This window comes from Staurois parvus, unplaced genomic scaffold (assembly GCF_062004578.1).
Source record: "Staurois parvus isolate SC_StPar_1 unplaced genomic scaffold, SC_StPar_1.0 ptg003282l, whole genome shotgun sequence".
In the NCBI taxonomy this organism is placed as follows: Eukaryota; Metazoa; Chordata; class Amphibia; order Anura; family Ranidae; genus Staurois; species Staurois parvus.
In genome coordinates, this window is record NW_028321078.1 from 19,786 (window position 1) to 45,444 (window position 25,659).

The 25,659-nt window shown below is 44.0% G+C and overlaps 1 protein-coding gene across 1 annotated transcript; it reads left to right on the top strand.

Annotated features, from left to right (window-relative positions):
• Positions 1–772: 772 nt before the first annotated feature.
• On the top strand, positions 773–25,375 carry LOC149428379 (rab proteins geranylgeranyltransferase component A 2-like; the record flags this gene model as incomplete). Its single annotated transcript, XM_089667484.1, has 4 exons — positions 773–893; positions 2,109–2,172; positions 9,488–9,584; positions 25,164–25,375. Coding segments are annotated over 4 exons (494 nt in total), but the record flags the coding sequence as incomplete, so codon positions are not given.
• Positions 25,376–25,659: the final 284 nt, after the last annotated feature.

Consider the following 25,659-nt stretch of genomic DNA (forward strand, 5'->3'; position numbering starts at 1 on the left):
TGGACGTCGGATCTCTTCCCCTTTCTACTTGCTTTGAGTACATTTTTTACTTTTGTGTTTTTTTACATTTGTTGAAAATAAGTAAAAAAATTATTTTTATTAACTCCTTGTCTGCTGGCACAATTTTTTTTATTATATGGACGTCGTATCTCTTCTCCTTTTTATTTGCTTTGAGTAAATATTTAACTTTTTTTTTTATTTTTTATGTTTGTAGAAAATAAGTAAAACAATTATTTTTATTAACTCCTTGTCTACTGGTACATTTTTTTAATTATATGGACATTGGATCTCTTCTAATTTTTTATTTTATTTGAGTAAATATTTTACTTATTTTCTACAAATGTAAAATAAAAAAAAAGTAAAAAAAATATTTTTATTAACTCCTTGTCTACTGGCACAATTTGTTTTAATTTTATGGATGTCGGATCACTTCTCCTTTTTATTTGCTTTGAGTTGGCACTGCATAGGCAGCAACCCCCTACCACCCTCCTCCCCGGAACCAATACAACCCCCACAGACCACTACTCTTACATAGTGGGGTCTTTTACAGGCAATATGGGGTCCCAATATGGGTGGAGGTGGAGGAGAGACACAGGACCGGGTCTGCCTGCTCAGTAAACACAAGTTTTGCTTTGGATATCCATGGAGAGGAAGGGAAACCTGATTGGTCGGTTTTGGATCCACCAGCACATCCTCTTTCAGAGCCGTCCACCCACCATGTCCATCTCCGAGCCGAATGCGAAGTGAATGATGTCCAGAATGTGACGTGCAGAATGTTGTCTCTACAGGTGTGCGGCCGTCATTGACAGCGACGGGAAACGCATCGGCTGCAACTATGTCCTCGTAGAGGACGGCTACCTGACGGAGGAGACCTGCACACAGGTACCATACAGGTGAGAAGTCCTGGGGAGGGGTTGGTTTACATTTTTTATCCATTTTTATTGCTGTCCGTTCCTTCCTGTATCAGTGACAACTACACGGCCATTCCTTGTATGGGGGACAGGAAGTGAGGGAAAATCTCCCCCAATGGGGTGACAGCCAAAAATCAAAACCTGACAGAAATGTTAATCCTTCCAACCCCTTTCAATTTTTTTAAAGCAATGTTTTTGATTTTATTTTTGCTGAAATTTTTAAAACTAATAAATGCACAGATTTTTGCAGGTAAAACAAAAGTGCAAAAATCCCCCCCCCCCCCCCCCCCCCCCGAACTAGCCGGTTTCTGGAGGAGGTTTTTTTTTTTTTTTAAGCTGTAAAAATGCTGGCAAAACGTGGCAAACTGATATTTTTGGTGGGTTTTTTTCTTGGGTTTTTTTGGGGTTTTTTTAGCTAAAATTTAAATTTTTTTTGTGTAAAAAAAAAAAAAATAAATAAACTGCAAATATTTCTAAATGCTAATGCAAAAATGCTAACAAATGCAGAAAATATGCGTTTTTAACGCTGCGGGCGTTTTTGAAACGCCCCGTGTGCATGAGGATTGAACATTACAAAGCAGGGAGAGCATGAAAGCAAGTAAGCAAGTAAAAAGCACTGAAAAAAGTAACCAACATTTTTTTTTTTTAACTATGCTATGTTCATGGGGACATGTAACCCTTAGTTCACATCTGTGCGGGTGGTGCTGCCCCGGGACCCGCACAAATACCTGCAGCCGCACAGAGCAATGCGGGACCTGCAGGTAGGTGCCATTCATTGTAATGGCACGCCGCACGCACTGTATATCGCAAACCGTACTGGGAAACTCAGTGCCCGTGTGGACTGCGATTTCCCAAGTAGTGCAGAGACTTCTTCCCTGCGTTTCCCGGGGCAAATGAATGGGCTCCTGTGCAAATCGCGGTCCCCACAGATGTGAACCCGCAGTAACAAATATATGGTAGGTGTTCAAATTCAGCTGCAAAAGTGGATATAAACTTAAAGGGAGAATAAAATCTTTCCTCGTAGCGGCACTCCTCCTGCGCCTCCTCCTTCTGCCTGTTAGTGGTTTTGTTGCTCTTCTCTGTACTTCATCCACTTTCCTGCTTTTCTTTTTGTGAACTGAAGACCAAAACTGAACTGTCATTTCATAGAAAAGTGAAGAATTACTAATTTTTTAAATTTTTGTTACTTTTATGCAGGCAAATCTCCCGCGCTGTTCTCATCACTGACCGTTCCGTGCTGAAATCCGAGTCTGACCAAGAGGTACGATGGCTCCCCAGACCCCGCATTCACTATATCCGCTCTCCCCGGACCCCGCATTCACTATATCCACTCTCCCCGGACCCCGCATTCACTATATCCGCTCTCCACGGACCCCGCATTCACTATATCCGCTCTCCCCGGACCCCGCATTCACTATATCCGCTCTCCCCGGACCCCGCATTCACTATATCCGCTCTCCCTGGACCTTGCATTCACTATATCCGCTCTCCCCGGACCCCGCATTCACTATATCCGCTCTCCCCGGACCCCGCATTCACTATATCCGCTCTCCCCGGACCCCGCATTCACTATATCCGCTCTCCCCGGACCCCGCATTCACTATATCCGCTCTCCCCGGACCCCGCATTCACTATATCCGCTCTCCCCGGACCCCGCATTCACTATATCCGCTCTCCCCGGACCCCGCATTCACTATATCCGCTCTCCCCGGACCCCGCATTCACTATATCCGCTCTCCCCGGACCCCGCATTCACTATATCAGCTCTCCCCGGACCCCGCATTCACTATATCCGCTCTCCCCGGACCCCGCATTCACTATATCCGCTCTCCCCGGACCCCGCATTCACTATATCCGCTCTCCCCGGACCCCGCATTCACTATATCCGCTCTCCCCGGACCCCGCATTCACTATATCCGCTCTCCTCGGACCCCGCATTCACTATATCCGCTCTCCCCGGACCCCGCATTCACTATATCCGCTCTCCCCGGACCCCGCATTCACTATATCCGCTCTCCCCGGACCCCGCATTCACTATATCCGCTCTCCCCGGACCCCGCATTCACTATATCCGCTCTCCCCGGACCCCGCATTCACTACATCCGCTCTCCCCGGACCCCGCATTCACTATATCCGCTCTCCCCGGACCCCGCATTCACTATATCCGCTCTCCCCGGACCCCGCATTCACTACATCCGCTCTCCCCGGACCCCGCATTCACTACATCAGCTCTTCCCGGACCCCGCATTCACTACATCAGCTCTCCCCGGACCCCGCATTCACTACATCAGCTCTCCCCGGACCCCGCATTCACTACATCAGCTCTTCCCGGACCCCGCATTCACTACATCCGCTCTCCCCGGACCCCGCATTCACTACATCCGCTCTCCCCGGACCCCGCATTCACTACATCCGCTCTCCCCGGACCCCGCATTCACTACATCCGCTCTCCCCGGACCCCGCATTCACTACATCCGCTCTCCCCGGACCCCGCATTCACTACATCCGCTCTCCGCGGACCCCGCATTCACTACATCCGCTCTTCCCGGACCCCGCATTCTCTACATCCGCTCTCCCCGGACCCCGCATTCACTACATCCGCTCTCCCCGGACCCCGCATTCACTATATCCGCTCTCCACGGACCCCGCATTCACTATATCCGCTCTCCCCGGACCCCGCATTCACTATATCCGCTCTCCCCGGACCCCGCATTCACTATATCCGCTCTCCCCGGACCCCGCAGTCACTACATCCGCTCTCCCCGGACCCCGCATTCACTATATCCGCTCTCCCCGGACCCCGCATTCACTATATCCGCTCTCCCCGGACCCCGCATTCACTATATCCGCTCTCCCCGGACCCCGCAGTCACTATATCCGCTCTCCCCGGACCCCGCAGTCACTATATCCGCTCTCCCCGGACCCCGCAGTCACTATATCCGCTCTCCCCGGACCCCGCATTCACTATATCCGCTCTCCCCGGACCCCGCAGTCACTATATCCGCTCTCCCCGGACCCCGCATTCACTATATCCGCTCTCCCCGGACCCAGCATTCACTGTATCCGCTCTCCCCGGACCCCGCATTCACTATATCCGCTCTCCCCGGACCCCGCATTCACTATATCCGCTCTCCCCGGACCCCGCATTCACTATATCCGCTCTCCCCGGACCCCTCATTCACTATATCCGCTCTCCCCGGACCCCGCATTCACTATATCCGCTCTCCCCGGACCCCGCAGTCACTACATCCGCTCTCCCCGGACCCCGCATTCACTATATCTGCTCTCCCCAGACCCTGCATTCACTATATCCGCCCTCCCCGGACCCCGCAGTCACTATATCACTATATTAGTTCATGTCAGTTTTTTACATCTTTTACCAATGAAAGAATGGACTGTATGTCCGTTTCACATCAGTTTTTTCGTCCGTTCTATTTTTTTTGATAGGGATGTGGACATTATTGGCTGTAAACAGCTGATCATCCGTTTACATCCGCTAGTCCATAGAAATACATGGGGGGGTCCGTTTTTCATCCATAAATGGGCAGATGAAGAAGGAACATACTGTGTGTGAAGGGGGCCGTAAAGGACAAGATGGTGAGGGATTGGTCTGGGAGTTCAGCTGTAGTCTGCTGTGGGCACTCCGTTGTTTCTGCCATAGAGGCCTCTGGTTCGATGACGTTCTCTAGGCTGGGGGTAGATACTTTCCATAGCAGAGGAGGGAGCTGTGTACATTCTGAGCTCTTATCTGAAAGTGGCTGCCGAGGAATCTAGCAGTGACACCACCACAGTATGTTCCACTATCAATAGATTTGTTTGAAATAGATCCTTAAAGTAAATGTAAACCCAAAAACTAAATCTGCAGCTTACCATAAAACAGAGGTGCCCAATGATGGGGCGCTATTCCTCCCACTGACACCGATGGGGCACTATTCCTCCCACTGACACCAATGATGGGGCACTATTCCTGCCACTGATACCAATGATGGGGCACTATTCCTCCCACTGACATCAATGATGGGGCACTATTCCTCCCACTGACACCAATGATGGGGCACCATTCCTCCCACTGATACCAATGATGGGGCACTATTCCTCCCACTGACACCAATGATGGGGCACTATTCCTCCCACTGACACCAATGATGGGGCACCATTCCTCCCACTGATACCAATGATGGGGCATTATTCCTCCCACTGATACCAATGATGGGGCACTATTCCTCCCACTGACACCAATGATGGGGCACTATTCCTCCCACTGACACCAATGATGGGGCACCATTCCTCCCACTGACACCAATGATGGGGCACTATTCCTTCCACTGATACCAATGATGGGGCACTATTCCTCCCACTGACACCAATGATGGGGCACTATTCCTCCCACTGACACCAATGATGGGGCACCATTCCTCCCACTGATACCAATGATGGGGCATTATTCCTCCCACTGATACCAATGATGGGGCACTATTCCTCCCACTGACACCAATGATGGGGCATTATTCCCCCCCACTGACACCAATGATGGGGCACTATTCCTCCCACTGACACCAATGATGGGGCACTATTCCTCCCACTGACACCAATGATGGGGCACTATTCCTCCCACTGACACCAATGATGGGGCACCATTCCTCCCACTGATACCAATGATGGGGCACTATTCCTTCCACTGACACCAATGATGGGGCACTATTCCTCCCACTGACACCAATGATGGGGCACTATTCCTCCCACTGACACCAATGATGGGGCACTATTCCTCCCACTGACACCAATGATGGGGCACCATTCCTCCCACTGATACCAATGATGGGGCACTATTCCTTCCACTGACACCAATGATGGGGCACTATTCCTCCCACTGACACCAATGATGGGGCACTATTCCTCCCACTGATACCAATGATGGGGCACTATTCCTTCCACGGACACCAATGATGGGGCACTATTCCTCCCACTGACACCAATGATGGGGCACTATTCCTTCCACCGATACCAATGATGGGGCACTATTCCCCCCCCCCACTGACACCAATGATAGGGCACTATTCCTCCCACTAACACCAATGATGGGGCACCATTCCTCCCACTGATACCAATGATGGGGCACTATTCCTTCCACTGACACCAATGATGGGGCACTATTCCTCCCACTGATACCAATGATGGGATACTATTCCTCCCACTGACACCAATGATGGGATACTATTCCTCCCACTGACACCAATGATGGGATACTATTCCTCCCACTGACACCAATGATGGGATACTATTCCTCCCACTGACACCAATGATGGTATACTATTCCTCCCACTGACACCAATGATGGGGCACTATTCCTTCCACTGACACCAATGATGGGGCACTATTCCCCTCACTAACACCAATGATGGGGCACTATTCCTGCCACTGATACCAATGATGGGGCACTATTCCTCCCACTGACACCAATGATGGGGCACCATTCCTCCCACTGACACCAATGATGGGGCACTATTCCTTCCACTGATACCAATGATGGGGCACTATTCCTCCCACTGACACCAATGATGGGGCACTATTCCTCCCACTGACACCAATGATGGGGCACCATTCCTCCCACTGATACCAATGATGGGGCATTATTCCTCCCACTGATACCAATGATGGGGCACTATTCCTCCCACTGACACCAATGATGGGGCATTATTCCCCCCCACTGACACCAATGATGGGGCACTATTCCTCCCACTGACACCAATGATGGGGCACTATTCCTCCCACTGACACCAATGATGGGGCACTATTCCTCCCACTGACACCAATGATGGGGCACCATTCCTCCCACTGATACCAATGATGGGGCACTATTCCTTCCACTGACACCAATGATGGGGCACTATTCCTCCCACTGACACCAATGATGGGGCACTATTCCTCCCACTGACACCAATGATGGGGCACTATTCCTCCCACTGACACCAATGATGGGGCACCATTCCTCCCACTGATACCAATGATGGGGCACTATTCCTTCCACTGACACCAATGATGGGGCACTATTCCTCCCACTGACACCAATGATGGGGCACTATTCCTCCCACTGATACCAATGATGGGGCACTATTCCTTCCACGGACACCAATGATGGGGCACTATTCCTCCCACTGACACCAATGATGGGGCACTATTCCTTCCACCGATACCAATGATGGGGCACTATTCCCCCCCCCCACTGACACCAATGATAGGGCACTATTCCTCCCACTAACACCAATGATGGGGCACCATTCCTCCCACTGATACCAATGATGGGGCACTATTCCTTCCACTGACACCAATGATGGGGCACTATTCCTCCCACTGATACCAATGATGGGATACTATTCCTCCCACTGACACCAATGATGGGATACTATTCCTCCCACTGACACCAATGATGGGATACTATTCCTCCCACTGACACCAATGATGGGATACTATTCCTCCCACTGACACCAATGATGGGGCACTATTCCTTCCACTGACACCAATGATGGGGCACTATTCCTTCCACTGACACCAATGATGGGGCACTATTCCCCTCACTAACACCAATGATGGGGCACTATTCCTCCCACTGATACCAATGATGGGGCACTATTCCTCCCACTGACACCGATGATGGGACACTATTCCTCCTACTGACACCGATGATGGGGCGCTATTCCTCCCACTGACACCAATGATGGGGCGCTATTCCTCCCACTGACACCAATGACGGGGCGCTATTCCTCCCACTGACACCGATGACGGGGCGCTATTCCTCCCACTGACACCGATGATGGGACACTATTCCTCCCACTGACACCGATGATGGGACACTATTCCTCCCACTGACACCGATGATGGGACACTATTCCTCTCACTGACACCGATAATGGGACACTATTCCTGCCACTGATACCAATGATGGGGCATTATTCCCCCCCACTGACACCAATGATGGGGCACTATTCCTCCCACTGACACCAATGATGGGGCACCATTCCTCCCACTGATACCAATGATGGGGCACTATTCCCCCCCACTGACACCAATGATGGGGCACTATTCCCCCCCACTGACACCAATGATGGGGCACTATTCCCCCCCACTGACACCAATGATGGGGCACCATTCCTCCCACTGACACCGATGATGGGGCACCATTCCTCCCACTGATACCAATGATGGGGCACTATTCCTCCCACTGACACCAATGACGGGGCACTATTCCTCCCACTGACACCAATGATGGGGCACTATTCCTCCCACTGACACCAATGATGGGGCACTATTCCTCCCACTGACACCAATGATGGGGCACTATTCCTCCCACTGACACCAATGATGGGGCACTATTCCTCCCACTGACACCAATGATGGGGCACTATTCCTCCCACTGACACCAATGATGGGACACTATTCCTCCCACTGACACCAACGATGGGGCACTATTCCTCCCACTGACACCAATGATGGGGCACTATTCCTCCCACTGACACCAATGATGGGGCACTATTCCTCCCACTGATACCAATGATGGGGCACTATTCCTCCCACTGACACCAATGATGGGGCACTATTCCTCCCACTGACACCAATGATGGGGCACTATTCCTCCCACTGACACCAATGATGGGGCACTATTCCTCCCACTGACACCAATGATGGGATACTATTCCTCCCACTGACACCAATGACGGGGCACTGTTCCTCCCACTGACACCAATGATGCGGCACTATTCCTCCCACTGATACCAATTATGGGGCACTATTCCTCCCACTGACACCAATGATGGGGCACTATTCCTCCCACTGACACCAATGATGGGGCACTATTCCTCCCACTGATACCAATGACGGGGCACTATTCCTCCCACTGACACCAATGATGGGGCACTATTCCTCCCACTGACACCAATGATGGGGCACTATTCCTCTTGTTGACCACAGGCACTAGGTAGTGGGAGAGATCAGCAGCGTGGAAGTGAGGGGGGGGGGAATGGCGGAAACAAGATTTTATTTCCAGAACGATTGTTTATGGCGCACCGAGAAAACTGAACGTCATTTAATTGGGTATAAAAATATTTTTATCCATCGATCGATTTTTCCATAATTCTGATGAACTCGGGACGAATGACAATCCTTATGCAGGCCATACATGGTTCGAATTCCGAACAATTTTCCGTCTGAAAATCGAAAACGCCGTTCACTCGCTAATCCGATGGCGCCATCATTGATTTAGAAAATCGGCCGAGTCATAAAGTTCCCCCCATATAACAGGCGAAACTTCCATTCCTTCCAGGTCGCGGCTCATGGCGCGTATTCTTTTTGAAAAAACGATCGTACGTTTTGACCATCATTGTGTCGAAAATCTGTCATTTTTCACTGATTTTCCAGCATGCCGATCACTGAAAAGAGGAGGAACCACGAAAATCGGCCGGTGCCATCGACCCCACTAACAGAGCGAAAATCAGCCGATTATTTTTAGGTCGAATTTCGATCCATGTATGGCCGATCTTATTCCTAAGTTGGATGACTGAAGAATTGTCTTTGTCCTGCAGATATCTGTACTGACGGCTCCCTCGGGGGATGGACATCAGAGTGCCGTGTACATGACGGAGCTGTGCTCCTCCACCAACACATGTATGAAGAACACATGTAAGTACCGCACACCAAGAATTCGTTCACCTCCCACCTGTATCGTGGTGCTTTGTTCACTCGTACGCCCTGCGGGGGTCGGTGTTTGCTCACAGTCGTCCCCGTGTGGGCAGTCCCATTTCTTTTCAAGCAGGGCACAGTAGCCGCACGGGCACAGCCATTGCTCCCAATTTGGGGGCCCCAAACACACACATTCTGTGCTCAGGGCCGCACACTCGTCAATCACAGCCAATGAGAAAAGAGAAGGGGCGGGGCTTAGGCACGCTTTGTGTGTGAATGGACAATGTCTATTCACAGAAGCTTAGCAAGAGGCTGAGGGGGAGGAGCCAGGACTGCCCACGAGGGACCTGAAAAGAAGAGGATCCAGGCTGCTCTGTGCAAAAGCATTCTGACATGTTTCAGGTTTTTGTTTTTTTTAAATGACATCTAAAATCATTTGAAGATACCAAAGATGCCTAACCTAACGGGTTTTCTGCACGTTCGGGATGTGACACCAACAAATAAAGCCATGGATGTGACACCAACAAAACAAAGCAGTCCACTATGGTGCCAAAAATGGGAGTCCAGTTCAAGTCGATAAATGGAGTGCGCTCAATTCTGCGGCAGCTTGGTCGCAAGAGCAACTCTCAAGCTGAGACTCAGGAGGGAGAAGAGACGAGCGGCAGCTAAGTGTAGCAGTAGAGGGAAGAGACGAGCGGCAGCTAAGTGTAGCAGTAAAGGGAAGAGGCGAGCGGCAGCTAAGTGTAGCAGTAGAGGGAAGAGACGAGCGGCAGCTAAGTGTAGCAGTAGAGGGAAGAGACGAGCGGCAGCTAAGTGTAGCAGTAAAGGGAAGAGGCGAGCGCCATCTAAGTGTAGCAGTAGTGGGAAGAGGCGAGCGGCAGCTAAGTGTAGCAGTAGTGGGAAGAGGCGAGCGGCAGCTAAGTGTAGCAGTAGAGGGAAGAGGCGAGCAGCGGCTAAGTGTAGCAGTAGAGGGAAGAGGCGAGCGGCAGCTAAGTGTAGCAGTAGAGGGAAGAGACGAGCGGCAGCTAAGTGTAGCAGTAGAGGGAAGAGACGAGCGCCAGCTAAGTGTAGCAGTAGAGGGAAGAGACGAGCGCCGGCTAAGTGTAGCAGTAGGGGGAGGAGGCGAGCGGCGGCGGTGGCTAAGTGTAGCAGTAGAGGGAAGAGACGAGCGGCGGCTAAGTGTAGCAGTAGAGGGAAGAGACGAGCGCCGGCTAAGTGTAGCAGTAGAGGGAAGAGACGAGCGGCGGCTAAGTGTAGCAGTAGAGGGAAGAGACGAGCGGCAGCTAAGTGTAGCAGTGGGGGGAAGATGCGAGCGGCAGCTAAGTGTAGCAGTAGAGGGAAGAGACGAACGGCGGCTAAGTGTAGCAGTAGAGGGAATAGGCGAGCGCCGGCTAAGTGTAGCAGTAGAGGGAAGAGACGAGCGGCGGCTAAGTGTAGCTGTAGAGGGAAGAGACGAGCGGCGGCTAAGTGTAGCTGTAGAGGGAAGAGACGAGCGGCTGCTAAGTGTAGCAGTAGAGGGAAGAGACGAGCGCCCGCTAAGTGTAGCAGTAGAGGGAAGAGACGAGCGCCAGCTAAGTGTAGCAGTAGAGGGAAGAGACGAACGGCGGCTAAGTGTAGCAGTAGAGGGAAGAGACTAGCGCCAGCTAAGTGTAGCAGTAGGGGGAAGAGACGAGCGCCAGCTAAGTGTAGCAGTAGGGGGAAGAGACGAGCGCCGGCTAAGTGTAGCAGTAGGGGGAAGAGACGAGCGGCGGCTAAGTGTAGCAGTAGAGGGAAGAGACGAGCGGCGGCTAAGTGTAGCAGTAGAGGGAAGAGACGAGCGCCAGCTAAGTGTAGCAGTAGAGGGAAGAGACGAGCCTGCTCCCCCTACTGCTACACTTAGCTGGCGCTCGTCTCTTCCCCCCACTGCTACACTTAGCTGGCGCTCGCCTCTTCCCCCCACTGCTACACTTAGCTGGCGCTCGCCTCTTCCCCCCACTGCTACACTTAGCTGGCGCTCGCCTCTTCCCCCTCCAGTCAAACAAGTGGCAGTGTTGACTTTGCAGTACAGAAACCGACAAACCACTAGAATTTGCGGGTCGCAGACAGATCCGTCCTCACCATTCTGTAGCAGCTGAAGAACAAGGAGAGAAACTCGTGAGGACATCCAGGACAGAGCAACAAAACCGTCCCGGATAGGAGGACCAATCCAAAGGCAGATAGTCCGGGGAATGAAGGAAGACAAAGGACAATAGAGAGGAGGAGGAGGGAAATGTCCGAGATGAGGAGCCTCAATGGGCAGACAATGTGAAGATGGCCGGAGAATTCGAGAGACAAGAGATCCTTTCATCGACATCATCCCAATCAAAGGAGCCTAAAAACCGAGAACGGCCGCCGGTGAAAGGTGAAGGTTCAACGATCGAACAAAACAGATAAGAGATCAAAGATAAAGAGCACCTGCCAAAGAGTTCAAAAAGAGCCCTTCAATCTCTGAAACATCATGTGGGGGGGGGGGGGGTGTACAAGTAAAAATGGCCGCCATGAAATACAGCCAATGCGTTTCAGGGGAAAGGCCTCCAACCTTCCTCCAGCCCTGTGCATCCGCCGTATGTGATCACCTGAGGCACTACTAGTCTCAGCAGACCTAGAGGGAGGATTGGTGATGTCACTTTTGCGATGGTGGGAACCCCTCATAATGGGCACAGCGGGGGTACAGACCCAGGAACTCAGCACAGGGATGGTGGGAACCCCTCATAATGGGCACAGCGGGTGTACAGACCCGAGAACTCAGCACAGGGATGGTGGGAACCCCTCATAATTTGCACAGCGGGTGTACAGACCCAGGAACTCAGCACAGGGATGGTGGGAACCCCTCATAATGGGCACAGCGGGTGTACAGACCCGGGAACTCAGCACAGGGATGGTGGGAACCCCTCATAATGGGCACAGTAGGTGTACAGACCTGGGAACTTGGCACAAGGATGGTGGGAACCCCTCATAATGGGCACAGGGATGGTGGGAACCCCTCATAATGGGCACAGTGGGCTTACAGACCCAGGAACTCAGCACAGGGATGGTGGGAACTCCTCAATGGGCACAGCGGGTGTATAGACCCGGGAACTCAGCAGAGGGATGGTGGGATCCCCTTATAATGGGCACAGGGATGGTGGGAACTCCTCATAATGAGCACAGGGATGGTGGGAACCCCTCATAATGGGCACAGCGGGTGTACAGTCCTGGGAACTCTGCACAGGGATGGTGGGAACCCCTCATAATGGGAACAGCGGGTGTACAGACCTGGGAACTCGGCACAGGGATGGTGGGAACCCCTCATAATGGGCACAGCGGGCGTACAGACCCGGGAGCTCAGCACAGGGATGGTGGGAACCCCTCATAATGGGCACTGGGATGGTGGGAACTCTCATAATGGGCACAGCGGGCGTACAGACCCAGGAACTCAGCACAGGGATAGTGGGAACCCCTCATAATGGGCACTGGGATGGTGGGAACCCCTCATGATGGGCACAGCGGGTGTACAGACCCGGGAACTCAGCACAGGGATGGTGGGAACCCCTCATAACGGGTACAGCGGGGGTACAGACCTGGGAAGCTCCTTCACCCCGCGCTCTTTCCATGTGACGAGCAGCGGTCGTAAACCAGCATTTTATTTTCTTCCCAATTGATCTCCGGCCGTCGGATCTGAAAAAAGCGATTTCCCGAAGTGTCATTATTGCTCCTTCACAGAGTCTTAGCACCCCGACTTTTATTATAAGTCCAAAACGCCGAACAAAAGGCGGGGGCGGGCTGCGGTGGGGGCGGGCTGCGGCGGGCTGCAGACAATAGCGCGGAGGGGTGTAAGCTGCTGTTACAAATGTGAAAAGAGGAGGGAGGGGGAGGGGAGGGGGATTTATCACGCCGAACATATTAGTGCCGGAGCTCCGCCTTTTACTAGGTACAGTTCAATATTCTCACACTGGCCAATGGCGAAGCTCGGTATATCTTCTCTGTGAGTGAAAATAATTCAGAAATTAATGGTTCCACTGCGGCCTGTAGGTGGCAGCAAGCCTCTGTTTAATACTGTAATTGTCTGATACATTTATAGAATGAAAAAAAAATTAAATATTAGGGAAAAAATATTTATACGGCATATAATAAAAAAGAGCAGTTTTTTAAATTTATTTTTTATTTTAAAATAATTTATTATTTATTTTAAAAACTGTGTACCAAATTAACTTCTTATATGTCTGTTTAATACTGTAATTGTCTGATTATACAATAAAAAAAAAATTAATTTTAGGGAAAAAATGTTTTATACGGCATGTAATAAAAAAATAGCAGTTTTTTTATTCATTAAAACTGTACCAAATTAATTTCTTATATGTCTGTTTAATGCTGTAATTGTCTGATACATTTACAGAATTTAAAAAAATAAGAAAAAAAATTTATACGGCATATAATAAAAAAGCAGTTTTTTTCAATGTATTTTTTATTTTAAAATAATTTATTTATTTTAAAAACTGTTCACCAAATTAATTTCTTATGTCTGTTTAATACTGTAATTGTCTGATACTTTTATAGAATGAAAAAAATTAAAATATTAGGGAAAAAAATGTATACGGCATATAATAAAAAAGAGCAGTTTTTTTATTTATTAAAACTGTGGACCAAATTAATTTCTTATATGTCTAATACTGTAATTGTTTGATACATTTACAGAATTAAAAAAAATAAAAAAATTAGGAAAAAATTATATACAGCATATAATAAAAAAGAGCAGTTTTTTTTATTAAAACTGTGTTCCAAATTCATTTGTCTATAGAAAATTAATTTTTTTTGTGTTTTTTTTTGTTGAGCAAACCAATCATAGATTTGAAGTCAACGTAAAGTGATATTAAAAGGTTTTTGTTGTTTTTTTTTTTTTTTTTTTTTAAGTAACAAACGTGGTTTTGCACAGAGCAGTCCCAATCCTTTTTTTTTTTTTTTTTTTTTGCTCTCCTGGCCCCTCTCACCTGCCGAGTGTCCCCAGAGCAAGCAGCTTGATATGGAGGCACCCAAGCAGGCTCGCTCCATCGTCTATTCAAACACACAGCTGTGGTTCAGCCCCCCCTCCCTCCTCATTGGCTCACTGTCTCAGCCAATGAGGGGGAAGAACCAAGGCTCTTGTCCATGTCGCTGGATTGCGATGCATCGGTGACCTCGGACGCTTTCTAGGCACGGGTGACCTCGGACGCTTTGTAGGCACGGGTGACCCCGGACGCTTTGTAGGCACGGGTGACCCCGGACGCTTTGTAGGCACGGGTGACCCCGGACGCTTTGTAGGCACGGGTGACCCCGGACGCTTTGTAGGCACGGGTGACCCCGGACGCTTTGTAGGCACGGGTGACCCCGGACGCTTTGTAGGCACGGGTGACCCCGGACGCTTTGTAGGCACGGGTGACCCCGGACGCTTTGTAGGCACGGGTGACCCCGGACGCTTTGTAGGCACGGGTGACCCCGGACGCTTTGTAGGCACGGGTGACCCCGGACGCTTTGTAGGCACGGGTGACCCCGGACGCTTTGTAGGCACGGGTGACCCCGGACGCTTTGTAGGCACGGGTGACCCCGGACGCTTTGTAGGCACGGGTGACCCCGGACGCTTTCTAGGCACGGGTGACCCCGGACGCTTTCTAGGCACGGGTGACCCCGGACGCTTTCTAGGCACGGGTGACCCCGGACGCTTTCTAGGCACGGGTGACCCCGGACGCTTTCTAGGCACGGGTGACCTCGGACGCTTTCTAGGCACGGGTGACCTCGGACTCTTTCTAGGCACTGGTGACCTCGGACGCTTTCTAGGCAGCGGCGACCTCGGACGCTTTCTAGGCAGCGGCGACCTCGGACTCTTTCTAGGCACCGGTGACCTCGGACGCTTTCTAGGCATCGGCGACCCCGGACGCTTTCTAGGCACGGGTGACCCCGGACGCTTTCTAGGCACGGGTGACCCCGGACGCTTTCTAGGCACTGGTGACCCCGGACGCTTTCTAGGCAGCGGCGACCTCGGACGCTTTCTAGGCAGCGGCGACCTCGGACGCTTTCTAGGCACGGGTGACCTCGGACTCTTTCTAGGCACCGGTGACCTCGGACGCTTTCTAGGCATCGGCGACCTCGGACGCTTTCTAGGCACCGGCGACCCCGGACGCTTTCTAGGCACGGGTGACCCCGGACGCTTTCTAGGCACGGGTGACCTCGGACGCTTTGCGTGGCTGCTATCTAATTGACTGCATCAATCTCCACTTTCCAGAGTGATTCCTGATCATGTGATCGCTATGCCAACTGTAACAAAGTGATCACATAAAAGTTGAAGGCTTCATTCAGAAGTCAATGGTTCCAGCTTGTAGATGCAGCTGCAGCCTGTAGGTGGCAGTGAGTCTGTTTAATACTGTAATTGCCTGATACATTTATAGAACTAATAAAAGTATATATTATAAAATCAGCGAAAACTCCCTCTCCCTCCCCCCTCTCCCTCCCTCTCCCTCTCCCTCCCCTCCCTCTCCCTCCCTCTCCCTCCCCTCCCTCTCCCTCTCCCCTCCCTCCCTCTCCCTCCCTCTCCCTCCCCTCCCTCTCCCTCTCCCTCCCCTCCCTCTCCCTCCCTCTCCCTCCCCTCCCTCTCCCTCCCCTCCCTCTCCCTCCCTCTCCCCTCCCTCCCTCTCCCTCCCCTCCCCCCTCCCTCTCCCTCCCCTCCCCCCTCCCTCTCCCTCCCCCCTCCCTCTCCCTCCCCTCCCCCCTCCCTCTCCCTCCCCTCCCCTCTCCCTCCCCTCCCCCCTCCCTCTCCCTCCCCTCCCCCCTCCCTCTCCCTCCCCTCCCCCCTCCCTCTCCCTCTCCCTCTCCCTCCCCTCCCTCTCCCTCTCCCTCCCCCTCCCCCTCCCCTCCCTCTCCCTCCCCCTCCCCTCCCCTCCCTCTCCCTCCCCCTCCCCTCCCCTCCCTCTCCCTCTCCCTCCCCTCCCTCTCCCTCCCCCTCCCCTCCCTCTCCCTCCCCCTCCCCTCCCTCTCCCTCCCCCTCCCCCTCCCCCTCCCTCCCCCTCCCCCTCCCTCTCCCTCCCTGCCGCTCCGCAAATGCCCCGGCCAGTGTTTGCAGTGCGGTTTCGGGGCGTTTGCGGAGCGGTAACACCATTCAAACATCATTATAGGCGTTTGTGGGGCGTTTTTAACGCTCGGCAAATGCCTAGCAACCTCCGCTGAGCCGCACATGCAACGTTTGCGGAGCGTTTGGCGAGCATTAAAAAACGCTCCGCAAACGCCGGACCAATGCTTGCCAAACGCTATAGGGGCGTTTGGCAAGAGTTGGTAAAACAGTCAAGTGTGAACGAGCCCTGACTGTCTGATACATTTATACAATAAAAAACAAAGTATCTGTTATACAATCAGCGGGTTTCTGCGAAATCCGTGTACCAAATGAGATTCGTACCGATGCGAAGTCCGGGTAATCCGCGCATTTACCACCCTACATGAAAAAGGATGAGAGATTCTCTCTGCATTTGTTTTTATTTTTTTATTATTTTCAATAACAAACGTGGTTTTGCACAGAGCAGCCCCAATCCTTCTTTTTTGGGGGGGCTACAAGCTCCTCTCTCCTGCCGAGTGTCTATGGGGGCGCCCAAGCAGGCTCGCTCCCGAGCCGCTGCTCTGCGTGTCCGTTCACACACAGCTACCATCAGGACGAACTAAAATCTTGGGCTCAGTTTGGTGAACGGCATCCACCTCCTCGCTTCCTAGTCATGGCCTCAGTCATAGAAGTCGCCTTCCATCTTCTTCGCTCACCGCCCCCCCCCCCCCCCTCCGTGTTTTCACAAAGAATCCATCCAAGACAATATCCCGCGACCCCCCCCCCCCCCCCCGCAGTCCCTCGCCCATAAATCCTCTCTTGTATTTTGACTTCATTAGCGGCAGATGAGATGCGTGAGCGATCGTCCCGTCACACAATTGCTGAGGATAAATATACAAATACATCTTAGTGATCAGCGGCGGGGAGATGACAGTCGCATCATCACCGGCTGACTGGAACCGAACTCCTTCACCGAGAAATTCTCCATGATGGAGTGACACAGCGTGCCGCTCATCGTTCTTCTCCCCCCCCCCCCAGGAGAGATGACCTGAAGACAAATGCCGTGTAACTAAGACGACTCCACCTAAGTAAATCACACCTAATCAGGATGGAGAGTGATGAGCTTTCCTCGGCTCTGTCAGCGGGAGGACGCAGAACCCATATTGAAATTAAATGGCCGCCATGATTTTATAACCGACTGGAGCAAAAAAAATCTATAAAACCCATTTTATATCAATTAGTCCGGCTTAACGATTCGCTCCTCGTTCACCCGGGGCTTTTATTAAAGGACGATCGTGTGAAGAAGCTGCCGGTGACCCCTCTAGTGATGTATATAGAGGAATCGGGACCTTCTTCCTCCTGCCGGTGACCCCTCTAGTGATAGATCAATATAGAGGAATCAGGACCTCCTTCCTCCTGCCGGTGACCCTTCTAGTGAAAGGATCTATATAGAGGGATCGGGACCTCCTTCCTCCTGCCATTGACCCCTCTAGTGATAGATCAATATAGAGGAATCAGGACCTCCCTCCTCCTGCCGGTGACCCCTCTAGTGACATAAAGATCTATATAGAGGAATCAGGACCTCCTTCCTCCTGCCGGTGACCCCTCTAGTGATAGGATTTGTATAGAGGAATCGGGACCTCCTTCCTCCCCCTGGTGACCCCTCTAGTGATAGGATCTATATAGAGGAATCAGGACCTCCTTCCTCCTGCCGGTGACCCCTCTAGTGATAGATATATATAGAGGAATCAGGACCTCCTTCCTCCCGCCGGTGACCCCTCTAGTGATCTATACGGAGGAATCGGGACCTCTCAGCAACGCCAAATCACATTACATGTTACAGACCCCTCCAGGGATATCAACCCTCTTACATGCAGAATGACACAAAATGATGAACAATGAAAAGTAGCAAAAAATTAACTCTATATATAAATATAATTACTTAATAATATAGTTAGGAAAATTAAATATAGTAAAATATAATTAGGAAAATGAATATGATTAAGAAAAATGTAATAAGAGTATGAATAAATAAATACAACATTATAAAATAAATAATATAATTAGAAAAATAAAATATAAATAAAATTTAAAAATTATTAAAATATAATTAGAGAAATGTATATAAAAGGAAAATCTAATTAGGAAAAAACTATGATTAGGAAAATACAATAGAAAAAAATATAATAAAATTTGAATAAATAAATACAATATAATATACCGGTAATTAGCGAAATAAAATATAAATAAAATTAAAAAAATAATAATATATCATTAGAAAAATGTATATAAAAGGAACATCTAATTAGAAATAAAGCTATGGTTAGGAAAATACAATAGAAAAAAATGTAATAAAATATAAATAAATACAATATAATACAATTAGTAAAATATAAATAAAATGTAAAAATTATTAAAATATAATTAGAGAAATCTATATAAAAGGAAAATATAATTAGGGAAAAACTATAGTTAGGAAAATACAATAGAAAAAAAATTAATAAAATTTGAATAAATACAATATAATATACACAATATAATTAGCTAAATTAAATATAAATACAATTTAAAAACATAAAATATAATTAGACAAATGTATATAAAAGGAAAATATAATTAGGCTAAAACTATGGTTAGGAAAATACAATAGAAAAAAATAATAAATTTGAATAAATAAATACAATATAATATAATTAGCGAAATAATATATAAACAAAATTAAAAAAATAAAATATCATTAGAAAAATGTATATAAAAGGAAAATATAATTAAGAAAAAACTATAGTTAGGAAAATACAAGAGAAAAAAATAATAAAATTTGAATAAATAAATACAATATAATATAATTAGCTAAATAAAATATAAACAAAATTTAAAAATAATAAAATATCATTAGAAAAATGTATATAAAAGGAAAATATAATTAGGAAAAAACAATAGAATAAAATTAATACAATTTAATTAGATTTATATATTTAGGAAAACGAAATCTATAATAAAATATAAATAAATTAAATAATAAATATAGGAAAATATGAATCCTATTTAGAGAAATAAAATAATTTATCATTAACTTTTTTTGGATTAAGTAAATAAAATTTAAATATAGCAAAATATAATTCTGAAAATTTAAAAAAAAATTAGAAAACTATCAAATATAATTAGGAAAATATATAATAAAGAAAAATTAGATTAAATATAGTAAAATATGAAATCTAATTAGAGAAATAAAATAAGAAATACAATTAACCTCTTCCCGTCCGGCCCATGGACATAAACGGTGGACTGGAGCAGTGCCGAAGCGGATCGGCGTTTATAAATGGCCCCCGAATTCCCTACCTGTGCGCGCTCCCTGAGGGGACACAGCACCGCGAACACCGATCGCTGTAGAGGACCTCTGTGTGAGGTCCCGGTCATGTGATCACTGATTGGCCAATCAGTGATCACATGCAGAGTAGTAAGCAAGATGTCACTTCTGACATCATTGCCTACTACGTGTGAAATCTGTGAATGATCACCAAGATCACATGGTACAGGGCCATTCGCAACAGCCTTGTACCATGTGACAAGTTGTGACCAATCACAGCTCACACGGTATTTCTCAATGGCTGCAAGAATGCAGACAGAGAGAAGGAGAAATGATTGCTTTACAGCCTTTATGGGTGTAAAAGCAATCAGTGTAAAGCACTGAAAGCTGAAAATTGGCCTGGACAGGAAGGGGGTGAAAGTGTCTGGACTTGAAGTGGTAAAAAGGTAAAAAAGAAGGTAAAATTTAGGAAATTGAGATGTATATAGATATATTGTAAAGTGCTGAGCAAACTGTTGGCGCTATATAAATCCTGAATAATAATAATCATATAGTAAAATAAAAATTAAAATATAGTAAAATTTGAAATCTAATTAGAAAAGTAAAATAAAAAAAAGAATGCAATAAAAAAATATATTTAGGAAAATAAAATGTCTGAAAAATTAAATAAATAATATAATGATATAGTAAAATAAAAATTTAATATAGTAAAATTTGAAATCGAATTAGAAAAATAAAATTAAAAAAAGAAATGCAATTTAAAAAATATTTAGGTAAACTAAATATTAAATATAATTATGAAAATTGAGAAAACCAATATTTAGAACAATAAACACAATTAGGAATATATATATATATATATATATATATATATATATATATATATATATATATATATTGCAAAGCGCTGGGCAAACTGTTGTTGCTATAATAATAATATAGTAAAATAAAAATAATATAGTAAAATAAAAATTAAATATAGTAAAATTTGAAATCTAATTAAAAAAATAAAAAGATGCAATGAAAAAAATAAATATTTAGGAAAATAAAATATATAAAAAAGTTAAAATTAAATAAATTATAGTAAAATATTAAATATAATTATGAAAATTGAGAAAACCAAATACTATTTAGAAAAATAAATTACAATTAGGAAAGTGTGTGTGTGTATGTATGTATGTATGTATGTGTGTGTGTATATATATATATATATATATATATATATATATATATATATTATATATATATATATATATATATATATATTTTGTAAAGCGCTGAGCAAACTGATGGTGTTATATAAATCCTGTATAATAATATAGTAAATAAAAATTAAATATAGTAAAATTTGAAATCTAATTAGAAAAAAAAGAAATGCAATTAAAAAATAAATATATTTAGGAAAATAAAATATATAAAAAATTAAAATTAAATAAAATATTAAATATAATTCTGAAAATTGAGAAAACCAAATAATATTTAGAAAAATAAATACAATTAGGAAAGTGTGTATGTATGTATATATATTATATTGTAAAGCGCTGAGCAAACTGTTGGTGCTATATAAATCCTGTATAACAGTATAGTAAAATAAAAATTAAATATAGTAAAATTTGAAATCTAATTAGAAAAAAAAGAAATGCAATTAAAAAATTAAATATATTTAGGAAAATAAAATGTATAAAAAATTAAAATTAAAGATTGAATATAATTCTGAAAATCGAGAAAACCAAATAATACCATTAGGAAAATATATATATATAGTAAAATAAAAATTAAATATTGTAAATTTTGAAATCTAATTAAAAAAAATAAAAAGATGCAATTAAAAAAATCTATTACGAAAATAAAATCTATAAAAATTAAAATTAAATAAAATATAGTAAAATATTAAATATAATTCTGAAAATTGAGAAAACCAAATGCTATTTAGAAAAATAAATACAATTAGGAAAGTGTGTATGTTTGTATATATATTATATTAATTTATATTGTAAAGCACTGAGCAAACTGTTGGTGCTATATAAATCCTGTATAATAATATAGTAAAATAAAAATTAAATATAGTAAAATTTGAAATTAATTAGAAAAAAAAGAAATGCAATTAAAAAAATAAATATATTTAGGAAAATAAAATATATAAAAAATTAAAATTAAATTAAATATTAAATATTCTAAAAATTGAGAGAACCAAATAATATTTAGAAAAATAAATACAATTAAGAAAGTGTGTATGTTTGTGTATGTATGTGTATATATATATATATATATATATATATATATATATATATATATATATTCTATTATATTGTAAAGCACTGAGCAAACTGTTGGTGCTATATAAATCCTGTATAATAATATAGTAAAATAAAAATTAAATATAGTAAAATTTGAAATTAATTAGAAAAAAAGAAATGCAATTAAAAAAATAAATATATTTAGAAAAATAGAATATATAAAAAATTAAAATTAAATATAATTCTGAAAATTGAGAAAACCAAATAATATTTAGAAAAATAAATACAATTCGGAAAATACAATATATAGTAAAATATAAATTAACTATAGTAAAATTTGATATTTAATCAAGAAAACAAAAAATGTGGAGTTTGCAGGCCACGACAAGAAAAGTATAAATTTGGACATACAATAGTTCATTTTCTACACTGGGGGGGAGGTAGAGGCAGAATTTATTTTTTACAAAAAAACAAGTATATATTTCCCCATTTTTGGGACTCCCAATAAAGCGTGTGATCTGGTGGGACGCGGCTCTGCCCCTCGCCGTGTGTCACTGGACGGGATAATTGTCGCAGTTGGCAGTACACAGGGCTCAGTGTGTTTTGTAGGACGCTCGTATTACGGCACCAAACCAGAAGAGACTAATTATTATTAAACATGAAAAGGAGATTGTACCTTGTTAGTTCTTTCATCTTCCGTGATAAAGGAAAAAAATCCGGTTCATTAAAAGTTTATGAAAGTTGTTTAGCGACGTCTTTAGAGACACGCCGCGTCCTTTGATTGCCATTGGCCGTTTCCGACGGTCTCTTTGTAGAAGTGAGACGATGTTTATATTTGTTGACTCGTCTCTTCTATTAATTATTTGTGTTGGGGGGGCGGCCGCTTTGTATTTCCTCCTTTCTCTCATTGTTGCTTTTTACGTCTCTTAATGAGGAAACATACTAAGAATTATACGGGAAAAGGACCCCAAAAATTGGCCCCCGATTGGATTGAATTTGTTTACGGCGTTTGTTCCTTGTTTTTGATGCGTCCGCCGTGTCCCGTCTCTTCTGATACGATCGCCATCTTTCTTTATGGAAAAAGGTTGCGGCAGGCTGCGTGGCTTGCTGAGACTTGTAGTTCTGCAACTTCTGCTTGCTAAACGTGAAAAAAAAAAATTAGGTGGTTAAAGGGGACCTGTCCTGGGAGGAATTCGGAGCTCGCCATCACTGACCCCCTTTCTGAATATTCAAATTTTATTTAGAAAAATAAATACAAACTATATAGTAAAATTTGCTATCTAATTAGAAAAAGAAAATAAAAAAAGAAATGCAATTAAAAAATATATATATATGTTTAGGAAAACAAATAAGTCATATAAATATAGTAAAATATTAAATCTAATTAGAAAAATGAAAAAAAATACAATTAAAAAAAATATAGATGTTTAGGAAAATAAAATATACAAAAAATGAAATAAAGTTTTAAATATAATTATGAAAATGGAGAAAACCAAATATTATTTAGAAAAATAAATACAAACTATATAGTAAAATTTGCTATCTAATTAGAAAAAGAAAATAAAAAAGAAATGCAATTTAAAAAAATATATATGTTTAGGAAAACAAATCATATAAATACAGTAAAATATGAAATCTAATTAGAAAAAAAGAAAAAAAAAGGAATACAATAAAAAAAATAAATATGTTTAGGAAAATAAATAAATCATATAAATATAGTAAAATATGAAATCTAATTAGAAAAATAAAATAAAAAAAAAGAAATACAATTAAAATAAATATGTTTAAGAAAATAAAATATACAAAAAATGAAATAAAATATTAAATATAATTATGAAAATGGAGAAAACCAAATATTATTTAGAAAAATAAATACAAACTATATAGTAAAATTTGCTATCTAATTAGAAAAAGAAAATAAAAAAACAAATGCAATTAAAAAAAAAAAAAAAAAAAATATATATATATATATGTTTAGGAAAGCAAATCATATAAACATAGTAAAATATGAAATCTAATTAGAAAAAAATAAAAAAATACAATTAAAAAAAATAAATATGTTTAGGAAAACAAATCAATCATATGAATATAGTAAAATATGAAATCTAATTAGAAAAAAAAAAGTAAAAGAAATACAATTATTTAAAAAAAAATGTGTAGGAAAATAAAATATACAAAAAATGAAATAAAATATTAAATATAATTATGAAAATTGAGAAAGCCAAATATTATTTAGAAAAATAAATAGCAAATTTTACTATATAGTTTGTATCTAATTAGAAAAAGAAAGTAAAAAAATGAGATGCAATTAAAAAATATATATTTAGGAAAACAAATCATACCTTCACGTGGCTCCCCCCCCCTCCACCGGCTTTTGAGTACAGGGGGGGGGGACCTTGGAGCCAATTGCAGGGTCCAGATGCTCTCACTTGTTTGGCTGGGTGATTCCATATAATAAAGAAAAATTAGATTAAATATAGTAAAATATGAAATCTAATTAGAAAAATAAAATAAAAGAAATAAAAAAAATATGTTTAGGAAAATAAAATATACAAAAAATTAAATAAAATATAGTAAAATATTAAATATAATTATGAAAACTGAGAAAACCAAATATTATTTAGAAAAATAGATACAAAGTAACATTGTTTATAAACATCGATCAGACGGGAGAGGGAGAGATACAAAGTAACATTTTGTATTTACTCTGTTTTACAAGTTCCAAAAAGTTCCAAAAATTTTAATCAATTTAGCCCTTTGTTTTTTTCTAATCAACATAATTTTATATCTCTAATTTTCAAATCCGTAATATTTACTTTTTTTTCCCTTTTTTAATTGTTTTTATTTAAAATTAATTTTAAAAAGACCTTAAATTAGTGCTTTTTACTAGAAACTAAATGTTAGTGTCCCTGTTTGTATTTCAGAAATATAATATATGTATTACATTGTACTTTGACTTGAATCTGATCCTCTGATTGCAGATCTGGTCCACCTTTCATGTTCCTCGGTGAGGGCCACAGCCAGAGAAGACCTGGAACCCGTGATAGAGAAGTTATTTGTCCTGGACGGGGAAGAAGGTAAGACTTGGGATTCGGTGTTCCTAAACCCCGGACCCCGCATTCACTATATCCGGGCTCCCCGGACCCCGCATTCACTATATCCGCTCTCCCCGGACCCCGCATTCACTATATCCGCTCTCCCCGGACCCCGCATTCACTATATCCGCTCTCCCCGGACCCCGCATTCACTATATCCGCTCTCCCCGGACCCCGCATTCACTATATCCGCTCTCCCCGGACCCCGCATTCACTATATCCACTCTCCCCGGACCCCGCATTCACTATATCCGGGCTCCCCGGACCCCGCATTCACTATATCCGCTCTCCCCGGACCCCGCATTCACTATATGCGCTCTCCCCGGACCCCGCATTTACTATATCCGCTCTCCCCGGACCCCGCATTCACTATATCCGGTCT